Below are 17,202 nucleotides of genomic sequence, written 5' to 3'. Positions count from 1 at the left end.
AATTCGATCTGTGATTATAGAGAATATTGAAGATCAAAGTTTTGTTGCTCTTGGAAGTCGTTAGCCACGCAACCTGGAACTGGTCATGGGTCGGCGTTTTAGTTGTTAAGTAATATAGATTGTGAAGTACACAAACCTAGTAACTGACAAATTCGATAACTTAATGGAACAGAATTAAGTAGTTGGTATTGTTCTCATTTATTCGGACGTTAATACTTGAGTCCAGTAATAATCAGTTCACTGATTGTAAGGCCAGTAGAACATCTACATCTACATCTACATGGTTACTCTGCAATTCACACTTAAGTGCCTGGCAGAGGGTTCATCGAACCATTTTCGTACTACTTCTCTACCATTCCACTCTCGAATGGCGCGTGGGAAAAAGGAACACCTAAATCTTTCCGTTCGCGCTCTCATTTCTCTTATTTTAATATGTTGATCATTTCTCGCTACGTAGGTGAGTGTCAACAAAATATTTTCGCATTCGGAAGAGAAAGCCGGTGATTGAAATTTCGTAAATAGATCTCGCCGCAAAGAAAACCGCCTTTGTTTCAGTGACTGCCACCCCAACTCCCGTATCATATCAGTAACACTCACTCCTATTGCGCGATAACACGAAACAGGCTGACCTTCTTTGCACTTTTTCGATGTCCTCCGTCAATCCTACCTGGTAAGGATCTCCAGCAGAGGACGGACAAGTGTAATGTAGGCTGTCTCTTTAGTCAGTTAGTGGGTTTGTCGCATCTTGTAAGTGTTCCGCCAACAAAACGCAGTCTTTTTTTCGCCTTCCCCACAGTATTATCTATGTGGTCTTTCCAATTTAAGTTGCTCGTAATTGTAGTTCCTGGGTATTTACTCAAACTGACATCCCTTGGATTTGAGCGATTTATCGTATACCCAAAATTTATCGGATTATTCACGTATCCTTCCTTCTTTCGCTCCACAGTTGTTCATTGCTTCAGTATGTCTTATTTTGTGTTGATTAGTGTTTTGCAAAGTTAACATATGCGTCTTTTTATTTTTTCCAGAAAAGCGACAAAAAGAAACGCAACAGGCAGCGTCGCGAAAAGAGTGTGGAAAGCGAGAAGACAGATGAAGACGTTCCAGAGGACCCGGACAAGGAGAACCTGCCGTACAACGTTGAAGTCTCTGACATCATGGGAAGGTGCGTTCTGCAAAAGCCTGGCGCTCCATTTCGCATTTAAATTACACAATCAGAACCATACAGCTTGTCACAGTAATGGTCACAAAATACAAAATCAACTTTTGCAATAAAGACAATTTGAACAAAGACAGTCCTGAAAATTAGATCACGTGCTCTGTTGACAATGTCCAATTTCATGAAATAGCTGTTTCGTATATGTGACGTTCGAGTTGAAGAAAAACCATTTAGTATAGCCCACCTACTGCGAAGCAAATGGACTTACTGGTAATGACAAGTGGTGATTAAAAATATCAGCGTCGCTGTCAGGCATGTAGAAGTGCAGGTACTGGAAAAAGTACGGGAATAGTTGATGTAACACGCTATTTAATACTCTCCAACGTCATTCCGGAAAATTACAAAAAAATTATAAATATTCTTTTAAATCACTGGCCTGGAGGTTCCCAAACATTGCCGTTGCGCACATGTACATTTGCAAAAAAGTAACATGTATTATTTAAAGTGAAAAATTACTAATGCAAACGAAGTAGTTTGTGATTGATGATGATGTCCCATACTCCTTGACAGAGCGTAGAGGAACGATGTGGGAGACCTGCACCGCCATACTAGGCAGTGTCCTAGTGGAGGTGGTTTGCCATTGCCTTCCTCCGACCGTAATGTGGGTGAGGGATGGTGATGTAGACGACACAACAACACTCAGTCATCTCGAGGCAGGTGAAAAACCCTGACCTCGCCGTGAATCGAACCCGGGACCCCGTGCTCGGGAAGCGAGAACGCTACCGCGAAACCACGAGCTCCGGACAATCTGTGATAAGTCTTCTTCTATGAGTCACTGCAGATACACGGTCCAGGGACATAACCACCTCCTATGTTCGACTACTCGCAGACGGTCGGTGGCAGCACTAACAGTGGAGGATATACAGGGTGTTACAAAAAGGTACGGCCAAACTTTCAGGAAACATTCCTCACACACAAATAAAGAAAAGATGTTATGTGGACATGTGTCCGGAAACGCTTAATTTCCATGTTAGAGCTCATTTTAGTTTCGTCAGTATGTACTCTACTTCCTCGATTCACCGCCAGTTGGCCCAGTTGAAGGAAGGTAATGTTGACTTCGGTGCTTGTGTTGACATGCGACTCATTGCTCTACAGTACTAGCATCAAGCACATCAGTACGTAGCATCAACAGGTTAGTGTTCATCACGAACGTGGTTTTGCAGTCAGTGCAATGTTTACAAATGCGGAGTTGGGAGATGCCCATTTGATGTATGGATTAGCACGGGGCAATAGCCGTGGCGCGGTACGTTTGTATCGAGACAGATTTCCAGAACGAAGGTGTCCCTACAGGAAGACGTTCGAAGCAATTGATCGGCGTCTTAGGGAGCACGGAACATTCCAGCCTATGACTCGCGACTGGGGAAGACCTAGAACGAAGAGGACACCTGCAATGGACGAGGCAATTCTTCGTGCAGTTGACGATAACCCTAATGTCAGCGTCAGAGAAGTTGCTGCTGTACAAGGTAACGTTGACCACATCACTGTATGGAGAGTGCTACGAGAGAACCAGTTGTTTCCGTACCATGTACAGCGTGTGCAGACACTAACAGCAGCTGATTGGCCTCCACGGGTACACTTCTGCGAATGGTTCATCCAACAATGTATCAATCCTCATTTCAGTGCAAGTGTTCTCTTTACGGATGAGGCTTCATTCCAACGTGATCAAATTGTAAATTTTCACAATCAACATGTGTGGGCTGACGAGAATCCCCACGCAATTGTGCAATCACGTCATCAACACAGATTTTCTGGCAGGCATTGTTGGTGATGTCTTGATTGGGCCCCATGTTCTTCCACCTACGCTCAATGGAGCACGTTATCATGATTTCATACGGGATACTCTACCTGTGCTGCTAGAACATGTGCCTTTACAAGTGCGACACAACATGTGGTTCATGCACGATGGAGCTCCTGCACATTTCAGTGGAAATGTTCGTACGCTTCTCAACAACAGATTCGGTGACCGATGGATTGGTAGAGGCGGACCAATTCCATGGCCTCCACGCTCTCGTGACCTCAACCCATTTATGGGGGCATTTGAAAGCACTTGTCTACGCAACCCCGGTACCAAAAGTAGAGACTCTTCGTGCTCGTATTGTGGAAGACTGTGATACAATACACCATTCTCCAGGGCTGCTTCAGCGCATCAGGGATTCCATGCGACGGAGGGTGGATGCATGTATCCTCGCTAACGGAGAACATTTTGATCATTTCCTGTAACAAAGTGTTTGAAGTCACGCTGGTACGTTCTGTTGGTGTGTGTTTCCATTCCATGATTAATGTGATTTGAAGAGAAGTAATAAAATGATCTCTAACATGGGAAGTAAGCGTTTCCGGACACATGTCCACATAACATATTTTCTTTCTTTGTGTGTGAGGAATGTTTCCTGAAAGTTTGGCCTTACCTTTTTGTAACACCCTGTATAAAGCGTGCCGTTGTGTGTGTGGTGGGGAGTGGGCACGTGGAAGATAGTGCAGTCGCGGAACGGAGCGATTTATCTGACTTCCAAAACGGTATTATCATTGGCTTTCGGGCCAAGGGTCGAAGCATTTCCGAAACGTCTAGGTTTGTAAACAGTCCGCGTGCCTCAGTGGTTAAATTATATCACTGATAGTAGAGTTACACTATCCAAATGCGACGCCGAGATAACTGTGGCACACCACGAGCGATAAATGACACGGGTGAACGACGGCCCGGGAGATGTGTACGGGCGAACAGATGTGAAACTGTAGAGAAACTAACGCTCTGATGAATCAAGGCGTTACTAAAAGTGTATCCTCAACGACTGTTCAGAGAATGTTACTCTGTATGGGCCTCTGCAGCAGACAACCTGGTTCATGCACCATGCTGACTGCTGTTCCTCGGGGTCGAAGGCTGGAAGTCCACTGAGTGACGACAAGTGGCCTTTTGAGGTGAATCGTGTTTTGTGCTCCATTCGACAGATGGCCGCTGTCGTGCGCGGTGTGAAAACAAACAGCATGCATGCACAGTGGTCTGGGAAATGTTTTCATGGTCTTCCTTGGGCGACCTCGTCATTCTGGAAGGTACAGTGGTTCGACACAAGTACGCATCCATCCTTGCGGACCACGCCCACAACTACTTGCAATTTACTTTTCCTCGATGGCATCTGCCAGCAGGACATTGCAACGTGTCACACAGCTCGCAGTGTAAGTGTGTGGTTCGGAGAACACCAGGATAAGTTTACCGTACTCCCCTGGCCACCAAGCTCCGTGTATTTAAACATAATCGAGAATCTGTGGTAATATCTCGACCGGGCTGTTTGCGTCTTGGATCTACTGTAGTGGACTGACAAGACAGCCAGTCCACAGTGACGGGTAACCGAAAGGCACGCGTTTAATTCACGCAGGCTTGCTTAAGTCTGAAACAGGATACGTAATGAACGCTATAAAGAAAAGTACGTAGCTGCTGGAATACTTAACTTTAATCCATCATTTGTATACAGCATTCTGGATGATACAAGTGAGACTCTCTCTAGAAATGGTTAATGGCGCCTTGCTAGGTAGTAGCCATGGACTTAGCTGAAGGCTATTCTAACTGTCTCTCGGCAAATGAGAGAAAGGCTTCGTCAGTGTAGTCGCTAGCAAAGTCGTCGTACAACTGGGGCGAGTGCTAGTACGTCTCTCTAGACCTGCCGTGTGGTGGCGCTCGGTCTACAATTACTGACAGTGGCGACACGCGGGTCCGACATGTACTAATGGACCGCGGCCGATTTAAAGCTACCACCTAGCAAGTGTGGTGTCTGGCGGTGACACCACATCTACAAACCGAGAAACTTAGCGCGGCTGGCCACTGGAGTCGGCATGGCTCCACATCCTTGTCGGAATCTTCTAGAACCTCAGTGATTCTCTTTCAGCGGTCTGAGCTTGCAGAATGTGGTTATTCAGGGTTTTTTTTACATGTGGTCTGTTGTGTCTAGACAAGACAGCCTAGACACAATGAGAGGAAGCCGAAAGGCACGCGCTTAAACTCACGCAGGCTGGCGTGAGGTCTGAAACAGGATACGTAATGAATGCTATAAAGAAAAGTACGTAGCTTCTGGAATACTTAACTTTAATCCACATTTGTAGAACATCGCTCTTGATGATACATTAATAGAATCTCAATATCTATACTGGTAATGGCGCCTTGCTAGGTCGTAGCCAATGTAGCTGAAGGCTATGCTAACTATCGTCTCGGCAAATGAGAGCGTAGTTGTCAGTGAACCATGGCTAGCAACGTCGGCTGTACAACTGGGGGCGAGGGCTAGTCAGTGTCTCTAGACCTGCCGTGTGGCGGCGCTCGGTCTGCAATTACTGACAGTGGCGACACGCGGGTCCATCGTATACTAGCGGACCGCGGCCGATTTAAAAGCTACCACCTGGCAAGTGTGGTGTCTGGCGGTGACACCACATGGTCACTTTAATGTAACTAGAAAATGTAACTTCATCATTTAATCTAGTACATTTTAATAATGTCCGAATGCAAAAGAGAAACACTTGAAGCAGGTAGCGTCTACTTCTTGCCGGTACAATAGTGGTAATGAAAAATTATTGCACCACTAGCCTTATGTTGATTGTCACCGTCAGCGAGCTCCATTATGGAGATAGTATGAACGAAAGTAATTACACTGATGAGACGAAACATTATGATCATTGCCCACCTCGAGATTGAATTCCGCCTCTAGTGCTTAGGGCACGTGATGGAAACTATACAAGAGGAGCTGAGTATATTCTAGCAACGAACGATAAGGGCCGCAAATCGTCAAATTCACGGCTACACTGGTCTCTGCCAGCAGGCCACTGTCGTGAACATCGAAGGAAAGTGGTTGAAAGACGATGAAATAACCAGCAGGAGACAAGGTATGATTAATTTATGGATGTCTACCTTATTGAACTAGTAGAAGCCGACCTCGGGGAAGATCAGTTTGGATTCCGTAGAAATACTGGAACGCGTGAGGCAATACTGACCTTACGACTTATCTTAGAAGAAAGAATAAGGAAAGGCAAACCTACGTTTATAGCATTTGTAGACTTAGAGAAAGCTTTTGACAATGTTGACTGGAATACTCTCTTTCAAATTCTAAAGGTGGCAGGGGTAAAATACAGGGAGCGAAAGGCTATTTACAATTTGTACAGAAACCAGATGGCAGTTATAAGAGTCGAGGGACATGAAAGGGAGGCAGTGGTTGGAAAGGGAGTAAGACAGGGTTGTAGCCTCTCCCCGATGTTATTCAATCTGTATATTGAGCAAGCAGTAACGAAAACAAAAGAAAAATTCGGAGAAGGTATTACAACCCATGGAGAAGAAATAAAAACTTTGAGGTTCGCCGATGACATTGTAATTCTGTCAGAGACAGCAAAGGACTTGGAAGAGCAGTTGAACGGAATGGAAAGTGTCTTGAAAGGAGGATATAAGATGAACATCAACGAAAGCAAAACGAGGATAATGGAATGTAGTCAGATTAAGTCGGTTGATGCTGAGGGAATTAGATTAGGAAATGAGACACTTAAAGTAGTAAAGGAGTTTTGCTATTTGGGGAGCAAAATAACTGATGATGGTCGAAATAGAGAGGATATAAAATGTAGACTGGCAATGGCAAGGAAAGCGTTTCTGAAGAAGAGAAATTTGTTAACATCGAGTATAGATTTAAGTGTCAGGAAGTCATTTCTGAAAGTATTTGTATGGAGTGTAGCCATGTATGGAAGTGAAACATGGACGATAAATAGTTTGGACAAGAAGAGAATAGAAGCTTTCGAAATGTGGTGCTACAGAAGAATGCTGAAGATTAGATGGGTAGATCACATAACTAATGAGGAAGTATTGAATAGGATTGGGGAGAAGAGAAGTTTGTGGCACAACTTGACCAGAAGAAGGGATCGGTTGGTAGGACATGTTCTGAGGCATCAAGGGATCACCAATTTAGTACTGGAGGGCAGCGTGGAGGCTAAAAATCGTAGAGGGAGACCAAGAGATGAATACACTAAGCAGATTCAGAAGGATGTAGGTTGCAGTAGGTACTGGGAGATGAAGAAGCTTGCACAGGATAGAGTAGCATGGAGAGCTGCATCAAACCAGTCTCAGGACTGAAGACCACAACAACAACAACACTTTATTGAATGGACGAGGGACTGCAATTGATGATATTTGTGAGAAAAAGTACCACCACAGCTGTATTTTGAAATGTCTTCATTCTATCACACGACTAGTTTCGGTGGCACATTACCGCCATCCTCAGCCCCCCCCCCCCCCCGTGCCAAAAGTGCGCTTGATTTCCTTGGCGCATTTACTGCGGTATCTTTGTTACTTGCATACGTGGGCTAGCTTTCATCAGGAGTCTACATTCGAAACCGTGTTGTCTTCAATGCTATTGCAGACAACACGGTTTCGAGTACAGACTCCTAATGAAAGCTAGCCCACGTATGCAAGTAACAAGGATACCGCAGTAAATGCGCCAATGAAATCAAGCGCTCTTTTGGCAGGGGTGGGGCCTGAGGATTGCGGTAATGTGCCACCGAAACTACTCGTGTGATAGAATGAAGACATTTCAAAAATGGTTCAAATGGCTCTGAGCACTATGGGACTTAACTTCTGAGGTCATCAGTCCCCTAGAACTAAGAACTACTTAAACCTAACTAACCTAAGGACATCACACACATCCATGCCCGAGGCAGGATTCGAACATGCGACCGTAGCGGTCGTGCGGTTCCAGACTGTAGCGCCTAGAAAGACATTTCAACATACAGCTGTGGTGGTACTTTTTTCACATAGGAGAAAGGTGTTGGACGTTCACGCATCATCATAGAACTGGACTTCGAGGCTTGCCAGCTCTGTAAAGCGGAGTACGCGGTAATCACTGAAACACCTGACGACGGAGAAGTATGCTACTGCAGGCATATGTGCTTCATAATACGCCGCTCAGCGCGTTTTGTTGAACATGGGGCTCCGTAACACACATCCCATATGTGTTTCCACGTTGACCGAATCACATAGCCAATTACGGCTGCAGTTATCAAAATTACGTCGAAATTTAACCATGGAAAAGTGTGACCTTGCCGGACGAATCATATTTCTTGTTACATCAAATCGATGGTCATGTCCAGATACTCCCTCATCCTGGCGAACGTGGGTTCGAAACATGCACCGCATCTCGGACAGTATTTACGCGATATGCGACGTTCACGTGGGTTTACATAGGATCTGTGGTATTAAACTGAGGCGCCGTAGCAGCTGTGGGCTAGGTAAACATATTTGCGGACGGCCCGCATCCCTTCATGCTTGATGTTTTCCCCGACGGTCATATCATCTTCAGCACTATAACTGCCTGGCTCACAATTCCTGCATCGTGCTACAGTGGTTTCTGGAGCACGATGGTGTAATCGCTTTGATGTTTTGGTCACCATATTCTCCTGATCTGAACCCATTGCAACAGATCTGGGACGCTGTTGATTGACAGCTCGCTGGCCCACGACCACCGACCTGTACTTAACAGGAATTGCGTGACCTGTGCCTAGACATCAGTTACCACTTACCTCCGGAAACATACTAAGTACCTGTCAAATTCACCTCACGCAAAATCGCCGCAGTACTGAGTTCCAAAAGAGGAGCAACGCGCTGTTAACTATGTGCTCATAATGTTTTCGCTGGTCAGTATGTATGCGCAGTCTGTTGCCATTTATTAAAAACGAAGAAGTCATCTCAACAGTAGAAACTTCTCAAACTCAGAAAACATTATTTTTTAAAAAAGACTCATGCTCTTTTTGACGACTAAAAATGTTACCTACCAGCTTTGAAGCAGCGCTAATATTACGAAATTCTCGCTCCTACTTCACGCACTCTCAGAAGTTAGGTAGAGTATTTAGACTTGACGGCTATTTAGTCTCCATCTCGTTATGTACGAAGCGAATACAGTGGCCCTTTCCCGAGCTCATTTGTCTGCGCCCAGTAAAAGTATGCGAGTAAAGGACGTTACTGTTATTTCTTCTATGCGCCACACGTATAGAGCGACTATAGCGTTGCCGCCTCTAATTTGAAGTAAAACTTGCATTTAATAATAGGCAAACTTGACGTTACGTAAATGATTTACTGAAAATTCTATCTTTGGCTGCAACTTTAGAAGAAGGACTGGGGCCAAATAATGGAATTCTGTCTTTTCAATTTATTGTAATTAATTTGAATGACACAAGAATAATTACCACTATTATGACTTTCTCGGCTAGACTTACGAAATTAGCTACGGCCCACAGTGTGTTTGGAGAAGGATTCGTTTGGCAGTTTCTATACCCATTTGACCACGAGCAGAAGGGAAAGCTTTATCCAGAAAGATTATTGGCCTTCGAAAAAATAAATATGATTTACAGGTTAAAATGAGTATAAAAATTAAATGGTAATCACGCACAAAATAGCACATAAAAAGATCGCGAGCCAAACATAAAGTCTCCGTGTTTCAATATTTCACTTTCTTTCCCTGGCATGCGCTTACTATACTTTTCACAGAAAGGATGATTAAATAACGTAGCCTACAAGCAGAAAACATTTGTTTTTAAGTTTTCTAAATGTGAAACAGCTTTCACGACACTTTATGACTTAATACAGCAAGGCGACAACCTCGTATCGGCAGTGGTAGCAGAGACGATAGCTTAACATAACAAGTACAAGAAAGATAGAAAGAGAATAAGAGTGCAAGAGAGACCAGAACCAAAGAGAGCAAGAGATCTTTTCACAATAGTAAATGCACATTAACTTCTTAAAGTACTTCAACGTTATTATTTTTGTGTATTTTTATGTTGGTATTAGTTAGAAAGCTCATGCTTCGCTGCATTACATAGATGCTTGTCAGAATAAAATTAAATATTATTCAATTTAAGCGTTCTAGACGCTGTCATTTAGTAACATTTCACTTGTTTTAAGGGAACTTCTTTTAAAAAGCTGTGACGCTACACGACTCCCGTCTCTGTGATTAAAGATTGCAGTTCTCTAGGTAGGCCGTCGTTTTTGCCGAAAAAACTCCTGAGGTACAAGGTGCAGACTAGCATAAAAGTCAATAGTTTGTGGGCGACGATGTCGAATGAAAGAGCCAGGCAGCATAATTTTGAGCCAAACACGTAAACTCGACAAGCGGAATACGGTTAGCTACGCGATTTCCTTTCCTCTCAGATATTTATGATTGTGTAACTTATCTATGATGAAATTTTGTGCTGCAGCCGAAATGTTCATTTCTATGTATGTCGGATCTTGCGGAAAAGAGCGCGGAACAAGTGTCGAGTTTGTAAAACTTTCCACTTTCAAGCATTCTCTGCTGTCATTCGCAGCTCACAATTTTCCCTTCCTCGTCTTTCCACAGAAAATCATCAGCGCATGTCAAGTCGCTAGTGTGTGACTACTTCTTCCTTATAACACGTTAATCCATCTATGATTCCTGAGAGTTGTTCGATTTTTTCTCAATAATGGGTGCAATTTTAAAGAGTTTCACATTTTCACGAAATTTCACAAAAAAACGGAACAGTGCTCCAACATAAAAAACACGGTAGTTGGTCCGCTATACTGATGACTTAAACCTATCTCTTTGTCGCTTACTTTTCTGACGTCGACTTCGGTTTTACAGGCTCCGAAGGTAATTTCCTCATTCTGGAAATCTACTATCTATGATGTCACATTAATCTAAACTATGAAGGGAACATGTATCACTCGTGAATCGTGTAGCTTCATTCCTGTTTCAAATGCTTGCGTGTTTGGCATCGGGAGTCACATAGATTCGTGTCAGTTCGCCCAAATCCTAATGAGTTCGGCTAGTATACCGCAGCAGCTTTTGGCGCTGACACTACGCTTTGCTCTACACGTGGACGGGATTGGACGACCCGCTAATACGTGATATAATGGGAAGCACCGTTTGCCATGTATGTCTTTAGATGTAATATGATGTAGATAAGGGTGTGCTTTTGAATCTGCAATTGAATGCATTAGTAAACTGACAATCTTTGTTTTCATTCACTACGACTAATAAGTTTTTGTACTAACTATCTTCTAGCACCGGAGTCTGCTCGGAGCTTTTATCTTCGACAAATCTAATGAGCGCATCATCAGGATCGAGTTTGACGATTCAATTACTATCTCACTTTATTTCAAACGTTTTCTCAGTCTGATTAACTGATTATACTCTTTCGGGCTTCTATCCAAACTGACAATATTTTCTGTTAAACATTTCCACGCCTGATTGCAGCTGAACATTGCCTGGGGAAAAATTTAAAGCGGGCGAAATCGTAACACGTTAAAATAACAGAACGAGTAAGCTAAGGAGTGTTAACACAGCTTTTACAGTTCACTGTATGCAGGGTGATTCACGAAGATCAGCAAATTTTTTAATCTGTAATTCTGCAAGTAAAACTAAAGAAAAAAGTTGATATAAACATAGGTCCGCAAAAGTTTAGTCACGGAGTTACGGCTAATAAAAGATTTTGCCTGAAATTTAGCAACTTCGCTAATATGAAGCCATCGAAAAACTATACGAGGTTAAAGTAAACCACGATTTCCATTTATTTTGTTGTTATTGATCTGGTGAATATAATTAAACATGTCCCAGACGTGTATCTGCAGTAGTTTTCCAGAACATCCAAAGAAGCAAATACGTTATTTCGTAAAATTTTTAATTTATTAGCTACTTGCTCCAGTTCAATTATTAAATTCCAGACAATTGCACAAAGTTTTGAACAGAAGTAGAGAATTTAATTTTGGAAAAATGACGGTAATAACGTTGACTGAAACTGTATGAACGTGTCATATAATCTGCTTTTATTAATACCACAGCACTCGTGAATTCATCTTAAACCGGAAAAAAAGCTCATTGTTAAGGAAGTTGTACAGTGTACATACAGTTTCACAATATAATCAAAATAAAAGTTCAAAAATGTCTCCACCGAGTTCAATGCATTTAGCTGCCCGTATATGAACAGATTTTGTTGCTTGTTTCAGTTTCACAGGGTTGTTCTTAATCAAACAAATTTACTTGTATAATAATCTTTGCTTCTCTGGATGTTCTGGAAAACTACTGCAGATACACGTCTGGCACATGTTTTATTAGATTCACCTGACCAATAACAACAAAATGAATGGAAATCATGCTTTACTTTAACCTCGTACAGTTTTGGGATGGCTTCATATAAGTGAAGTTGCTGAATTTCAGGCAAAATTTTTTACTAGCCGTAACTCCGTAACTAAACATTTTCGGACCTATGTTTATATGAACTTTTTTCTTTAGTTGTACTTGTAGAGTAACATATTAAAATATTTGCAGATCTTCAATAATCACCTTGTATATGTATATAGGAAAGTCGTGACACATGGTGTAACATCTATTTATTTCCCATCTCCAACGTGGTTATGAATCAAATCAGTAATTCTGAAATAAATGGAGCTATTAGAAATTAGTATATATAACCTACGCTAATATAGGTCACAGGTAATAATAACAATAATAATAATAATAATAATAATAATAATTCATCCGTTGATTAATTTATTTTGCGCCCTTCTTTCCGAAGACGGAGACGATGAACAAAGATAGTTAATTTTAGTACGCCATTCAACCAGATACTACGCATTCGCCTACTCGTCCAGCATTAGCAGTAAACCGATAATTGGAACTAAGTATGCCATTACGTCCAAGCTTATGGACACGGCGACAGATGTAATATTAAAATTTAGACGAAACTATTAAGATTCAGTCGCATACCTATGAGGTAATCTTTAAAATCTAGACAGTATTTTCTATGCGTTATTAGTACATAATGAGACTTTTTCCCAGATTCCTATCCTTGACTATGTAAATTTCTTCATATTATTCTTTGTCCCAAATACAGAGAAAGAGAGGCTACATGACCGCAAAAAATAAAAATGTTTTAAGGGACACAAATAAAAGAACCACATAATAATACGCAAAAATAGGATTATTATAAAGGAATGTCCTTTGCAGATCATTTTAATGAGTGTTTACTGAACCTTTGCTCAAGGTGGATTTCTATCTTCCACACTCTTATTAGAGATGTGTTGGCCTGACTCCCAAAATTTTTTTCCTGATATTAATGTTCCCAATTATTTAATGAAGAATCATTCGTAGAAAGAGACAATTAAGAGGGAATTCTCACAGCGCCAGAATATCCCCGTACTCCCCCTCCCCCTAACCCCTTCCGTCACCTGTAGAACGTGTCTGTAGCGCTCAATACACTTAATTTTAAACCATTCAGCTGTCTTGAGAACTGCTGGTGTTTCACTGGCGAGTTTACCACTCCGAAGCCACAGAAGTTGCAGTAGCCGCAGTCAGCCTACAGTAGTTCGCATTTAGCCTACAGCCAAAGCAACAGAACTCGGTTTCCAATTCTAGTTGGCCGATGATTGTAGTACTTCACATTATTATGTCGATAAAGTCAGTCGTTAATCGTAACGTCATGAATGCAGTACTTCTCGGCTGGAAAGAACATTTCCCCTACTTCTTATGGAAGAAGTTACTGCGTGGTTTCAAAAGTTGTTGATACGGATGGAAATTGTCTGCTGCTTCCGATTACCATGAATTCCAATAAGGTGTTAACAACCAGGAAAGAGGAATCATCAGTCTCATAGCAGGTTTGATGCGGCTTGCTATGAATTCTTTTCCTGTGCCAAACTCTTCATCTCAGAGAAGAACTTGCACACTACATCCTCAATTAGTTGTTCTTTATATTACAATCTCCATCTTCCTCTGGAGTATTTTCCCTTTACAGCTCCCTCTAGTACCATGGAAGTTATTTCCTGTTGTCTTAACATAGGTCTTATCAGCCCTGTCCCTTCTTCTTCTCAGTGTTCTCCACATGTCCCTTTCTTCTGCGAAAAACCTCTTTGTTTCTTATCCTATCGGCCTACCTAATTTTCATCATAGCACCACATCTCTAACGCTTCAATTCTCTTCTTTTTCTCTTTTCGCACAGTCCATTATTCACTACCATACGATGCTGTGCTCCAAGCATACATTCGCGGGAATTTCGTCCTGAGATTAAGGCCGATAGTTGATACTAGCAGATTTCTCTTGCCTACGAATACCCTCTTTGTCTGTGCTAGTCCATGTTTTATGTCCTTGCATCTTCCGTCTTGTGTTATTTTGCCTCCTAGACAGCAGAATTTCTTAAAGACAAAGCTTCTGAAAATTGTAGACACTGTAAGAACGTCCAGTTTAGTTATTGTTTGTTGGATCTATTCCAATTTTTGTCTTTCCCTGCAGTTTTTACCTTTTAGCCCCAGCCCCCTCTCCTTTCTGGTTCCATAGAAGTTATTCTTTAACATGTGTCCCATCACACTGACCCTTATTCGTCTTGTCAACAGGTCCTTTGTTCGGATGAAAATAGTCTGAAGGGGATTGTCTGAGAAAAGCTATGAATTGGCAGAAATTAGTAAACTGTAGACATTCGATACCTGCTTACTTTGCCCTTAGTCATTACGTCGCTAGTTCCTGGTACGAGCTACTCAATCTAAGGTGACGAGTAAACATTAGCTTTCTCACAGTCTCAAAACTCGACAGTCTTACATTGGACTGAGCGCTAGGGTAAATAACGACAGAGCTAGTGTAAGACGCCGTGTGTTGTTACGATGGCAATTCTTTCACAAGGTTGTATAGAGGTCTGTTGCAGAAGCGGTGCTCTTAGCTGCAGGTTACTGACCTGCCGAACTGGTCTTTCTTGTAACCTTGGAAACCAAATTATTTTTACGTCGCCATTCGTGGCGTGTGATCTTGATCGTGACTCATCATATGATTTACCCTTCCCCGGAGCCACAGCTTTTTATGAGAACGTTGTTGACGAGAGAGCCGCCGCGTTTATTTATAACCGGCGCGTTTACAGCTTCAAGTGGCTTGTGAATGACGATGCGTGACTTGAGATCTCTTAAACTGCCTATAAAAATATTATTATTTACCCACGCTGCGAGTTTTACGTCAAAGATGCTTTAGTTAGGCGAGACGAGATTATATCGAGCGTTTCGCGAGAACTGCCTGAGAAGCCCCTTAAGAGTCGCGAGGCGATAGCGTCGCCCTCAGAAAACAGAGGATATTTTGGCGCAGCGTGTTCCGCGTGTACGCACGTCAAAGTCGTAATTCAGCGTTCAGATGCCTGGGGTAGGAAACCAAAACAGCCATCAAATGCAAATATCAATCCCGTTTAGCTGTTGAGTGTCGTACATAAGCAACAACAACACAGTTTCGGAGCAGTCAACACAAGGAACATCATGAACACAATGGCTGCTGGAGATTACGACCGAAAGTAGTACGTGCTATTTACACTACTGGCCATTAAAATTGCTACACCAAGAAGAAATGCAGATGATAAACGGGTATTCATTGGACAAATGTATTTACTAGAACTGACATGTGATTACATTTTCACGCAATTTGGGTGCACAGATCCTGAGAAATCAGTACCCAGAACAACCACCTCCGGCCGTAATAACGGCCTTGATACGGCTGGGCATTGAGTTAATGGCGTGTGCAGGTACAGCTGCCCATTCAGCTTCCACACGATACCACAGTTCATCAAGAGTAGTCACTGGCGTATTCTGACAAGCCAGTTGCTCGGTCACCATTGACCAGACGTTTTCAATCGGTGAGATATCTGGAGAATGTGCTGACCAGAGCAGAAGTCGAACATTTTTTGTATCCAGAAAGGCACATACAGGACCTGCAACATGCGGTTGTGCATTATCCTGCTGAAATGTAGGGTTTCGCAGGGATCGAATGAAGGGTAGAGCCACGGGTCGTAACACATCTGAAATGTAACGTCCGCTGTTCAAAGTGCCGTCAATGCGAACAAGAGGTGACCGAGACGTGTTACCAATGGCACCCCATACCATCACGCCGGGTGATACGCCAGTATGGCGATGACGAATACGTGCTTCCAATGTGCGTTCACCGCGATGTCGCCAAACACCGATGCGACCATCACGATGCTGTAAACAGAACCTGGATTCATCCGAAAAAATGACGTTTTACCATTCGTGCACCCAGGTTCGTCGTTGAGTACACCATCGCAGGCGCTCCTGTCTGTAATGCAGTGTCAAGGGTAACCGCAGCCATGGTCTCCGAGCTGATTGTCCATGCTGCTGCAAACGTCGTCGAACTGTTCGTGCAGCTGGCTATTGTCTTGCAAACGTCCCCATCTGTTGACTCAGGGATCGAGACGTGGCTACACGATCCGTTACAGTCATGCGAATAAGATGCCTGTCATCTCGACTGTTAGTGATACGAGGCCGTTGGGATCCAGCACGTCGTTCCGTATTACCCTCCTGAACCCAACGATTCCATATTCTGCTAACAGTTATTGGATCTCTACCAACGGGAGCAGCAGTGTCGCGATACGATAAACCGCAACCGCGATAGGCTACAATCCGACCTTTATCAAAGTCGGAAACGTGATGGTACGCATTTCTCCTCCTTACAGGAGGCATCACAACAACCTTTCCCAGGCAAAGCCGGTCAACTGCCGTTTGTGTATGAGAAATCAGTTGGAAACTTTCCTCATGTCAGCCCGTTGTAGGGGCAAACCTTGTGTGAAGGCTCTGAAAAGCTAATAATTTGCATATCACAGCATCTTCTTCCTGCCGGTTAAATTTCGCGTCTGTACCACGTCATCTTCGTGGTGTAGCAATTTTATTGGCCAGTAGTGTATTTCAACTGAAGAAAACTGCGACAGCTGTGTGAAAATCACGACTTATTTCATCACCTTATTTGTCACATCTTCAGGTGACAAACTGATGACAGTTCTGTACACAATGCCCTTAAAATCATAAGTGAATAAAACGTCAAGAAATTGGTCTTGATTAATAAATCATTTTGACGCAACGTTTGCGGCTTTCATCAATTGTAGTATATTAGCACAGCTGTTGTTGCCCCTCATGCCAAGTGATTTGTAGCGTGCCATTTAATAAACGATAAAAATCTCTCAGTACATAATTTCCTAAAACCGAACGTCAC

At 42.8% G+C, this 17,202-nt stretch overlaps 1 protein-coding gene across 1 annotated transcript in view; it reads left to right on the top strand.

The window, feature by feature from the left end:
- Positions 1-17,202, top strand: part of LOC126161374 (SET domain-containing protein SmydA-8-like) — a 320,527-nt gene that overhangs the window by 99,514 nt on the left and 203,811 nt on the right. The window contains exon 2 of the mRNA XM_049917148.1: positions 1,029-1,165. Coding sequence (XP_049773105.1) covers positions 1,029-1,165 — 137 coding nt within the window. The remainder of the gene's footprint in view (positions 1-1,028; positions 1,166-17,202) is intronic.

The sequence above is a fragment of the Schistocerca cancellata genome, chromosome 2, assembly GCF_023864275.1.
Source record: "Schistocerca cancellata isolate TAMUIC-IGC-003103 chromosome 2, iqSchCanc2.1, whole genome shotgun sequence".
Taxonomy (NCBI): Eukaryota; Metazoa; Arthropoda; class Insecta; order Orthoptera; family Acrididae; genus Schistocerca; species Schistocerca cancellata.
This window is presented reverse-complemented; position numbering and strand designations above follow the sequence as displayed.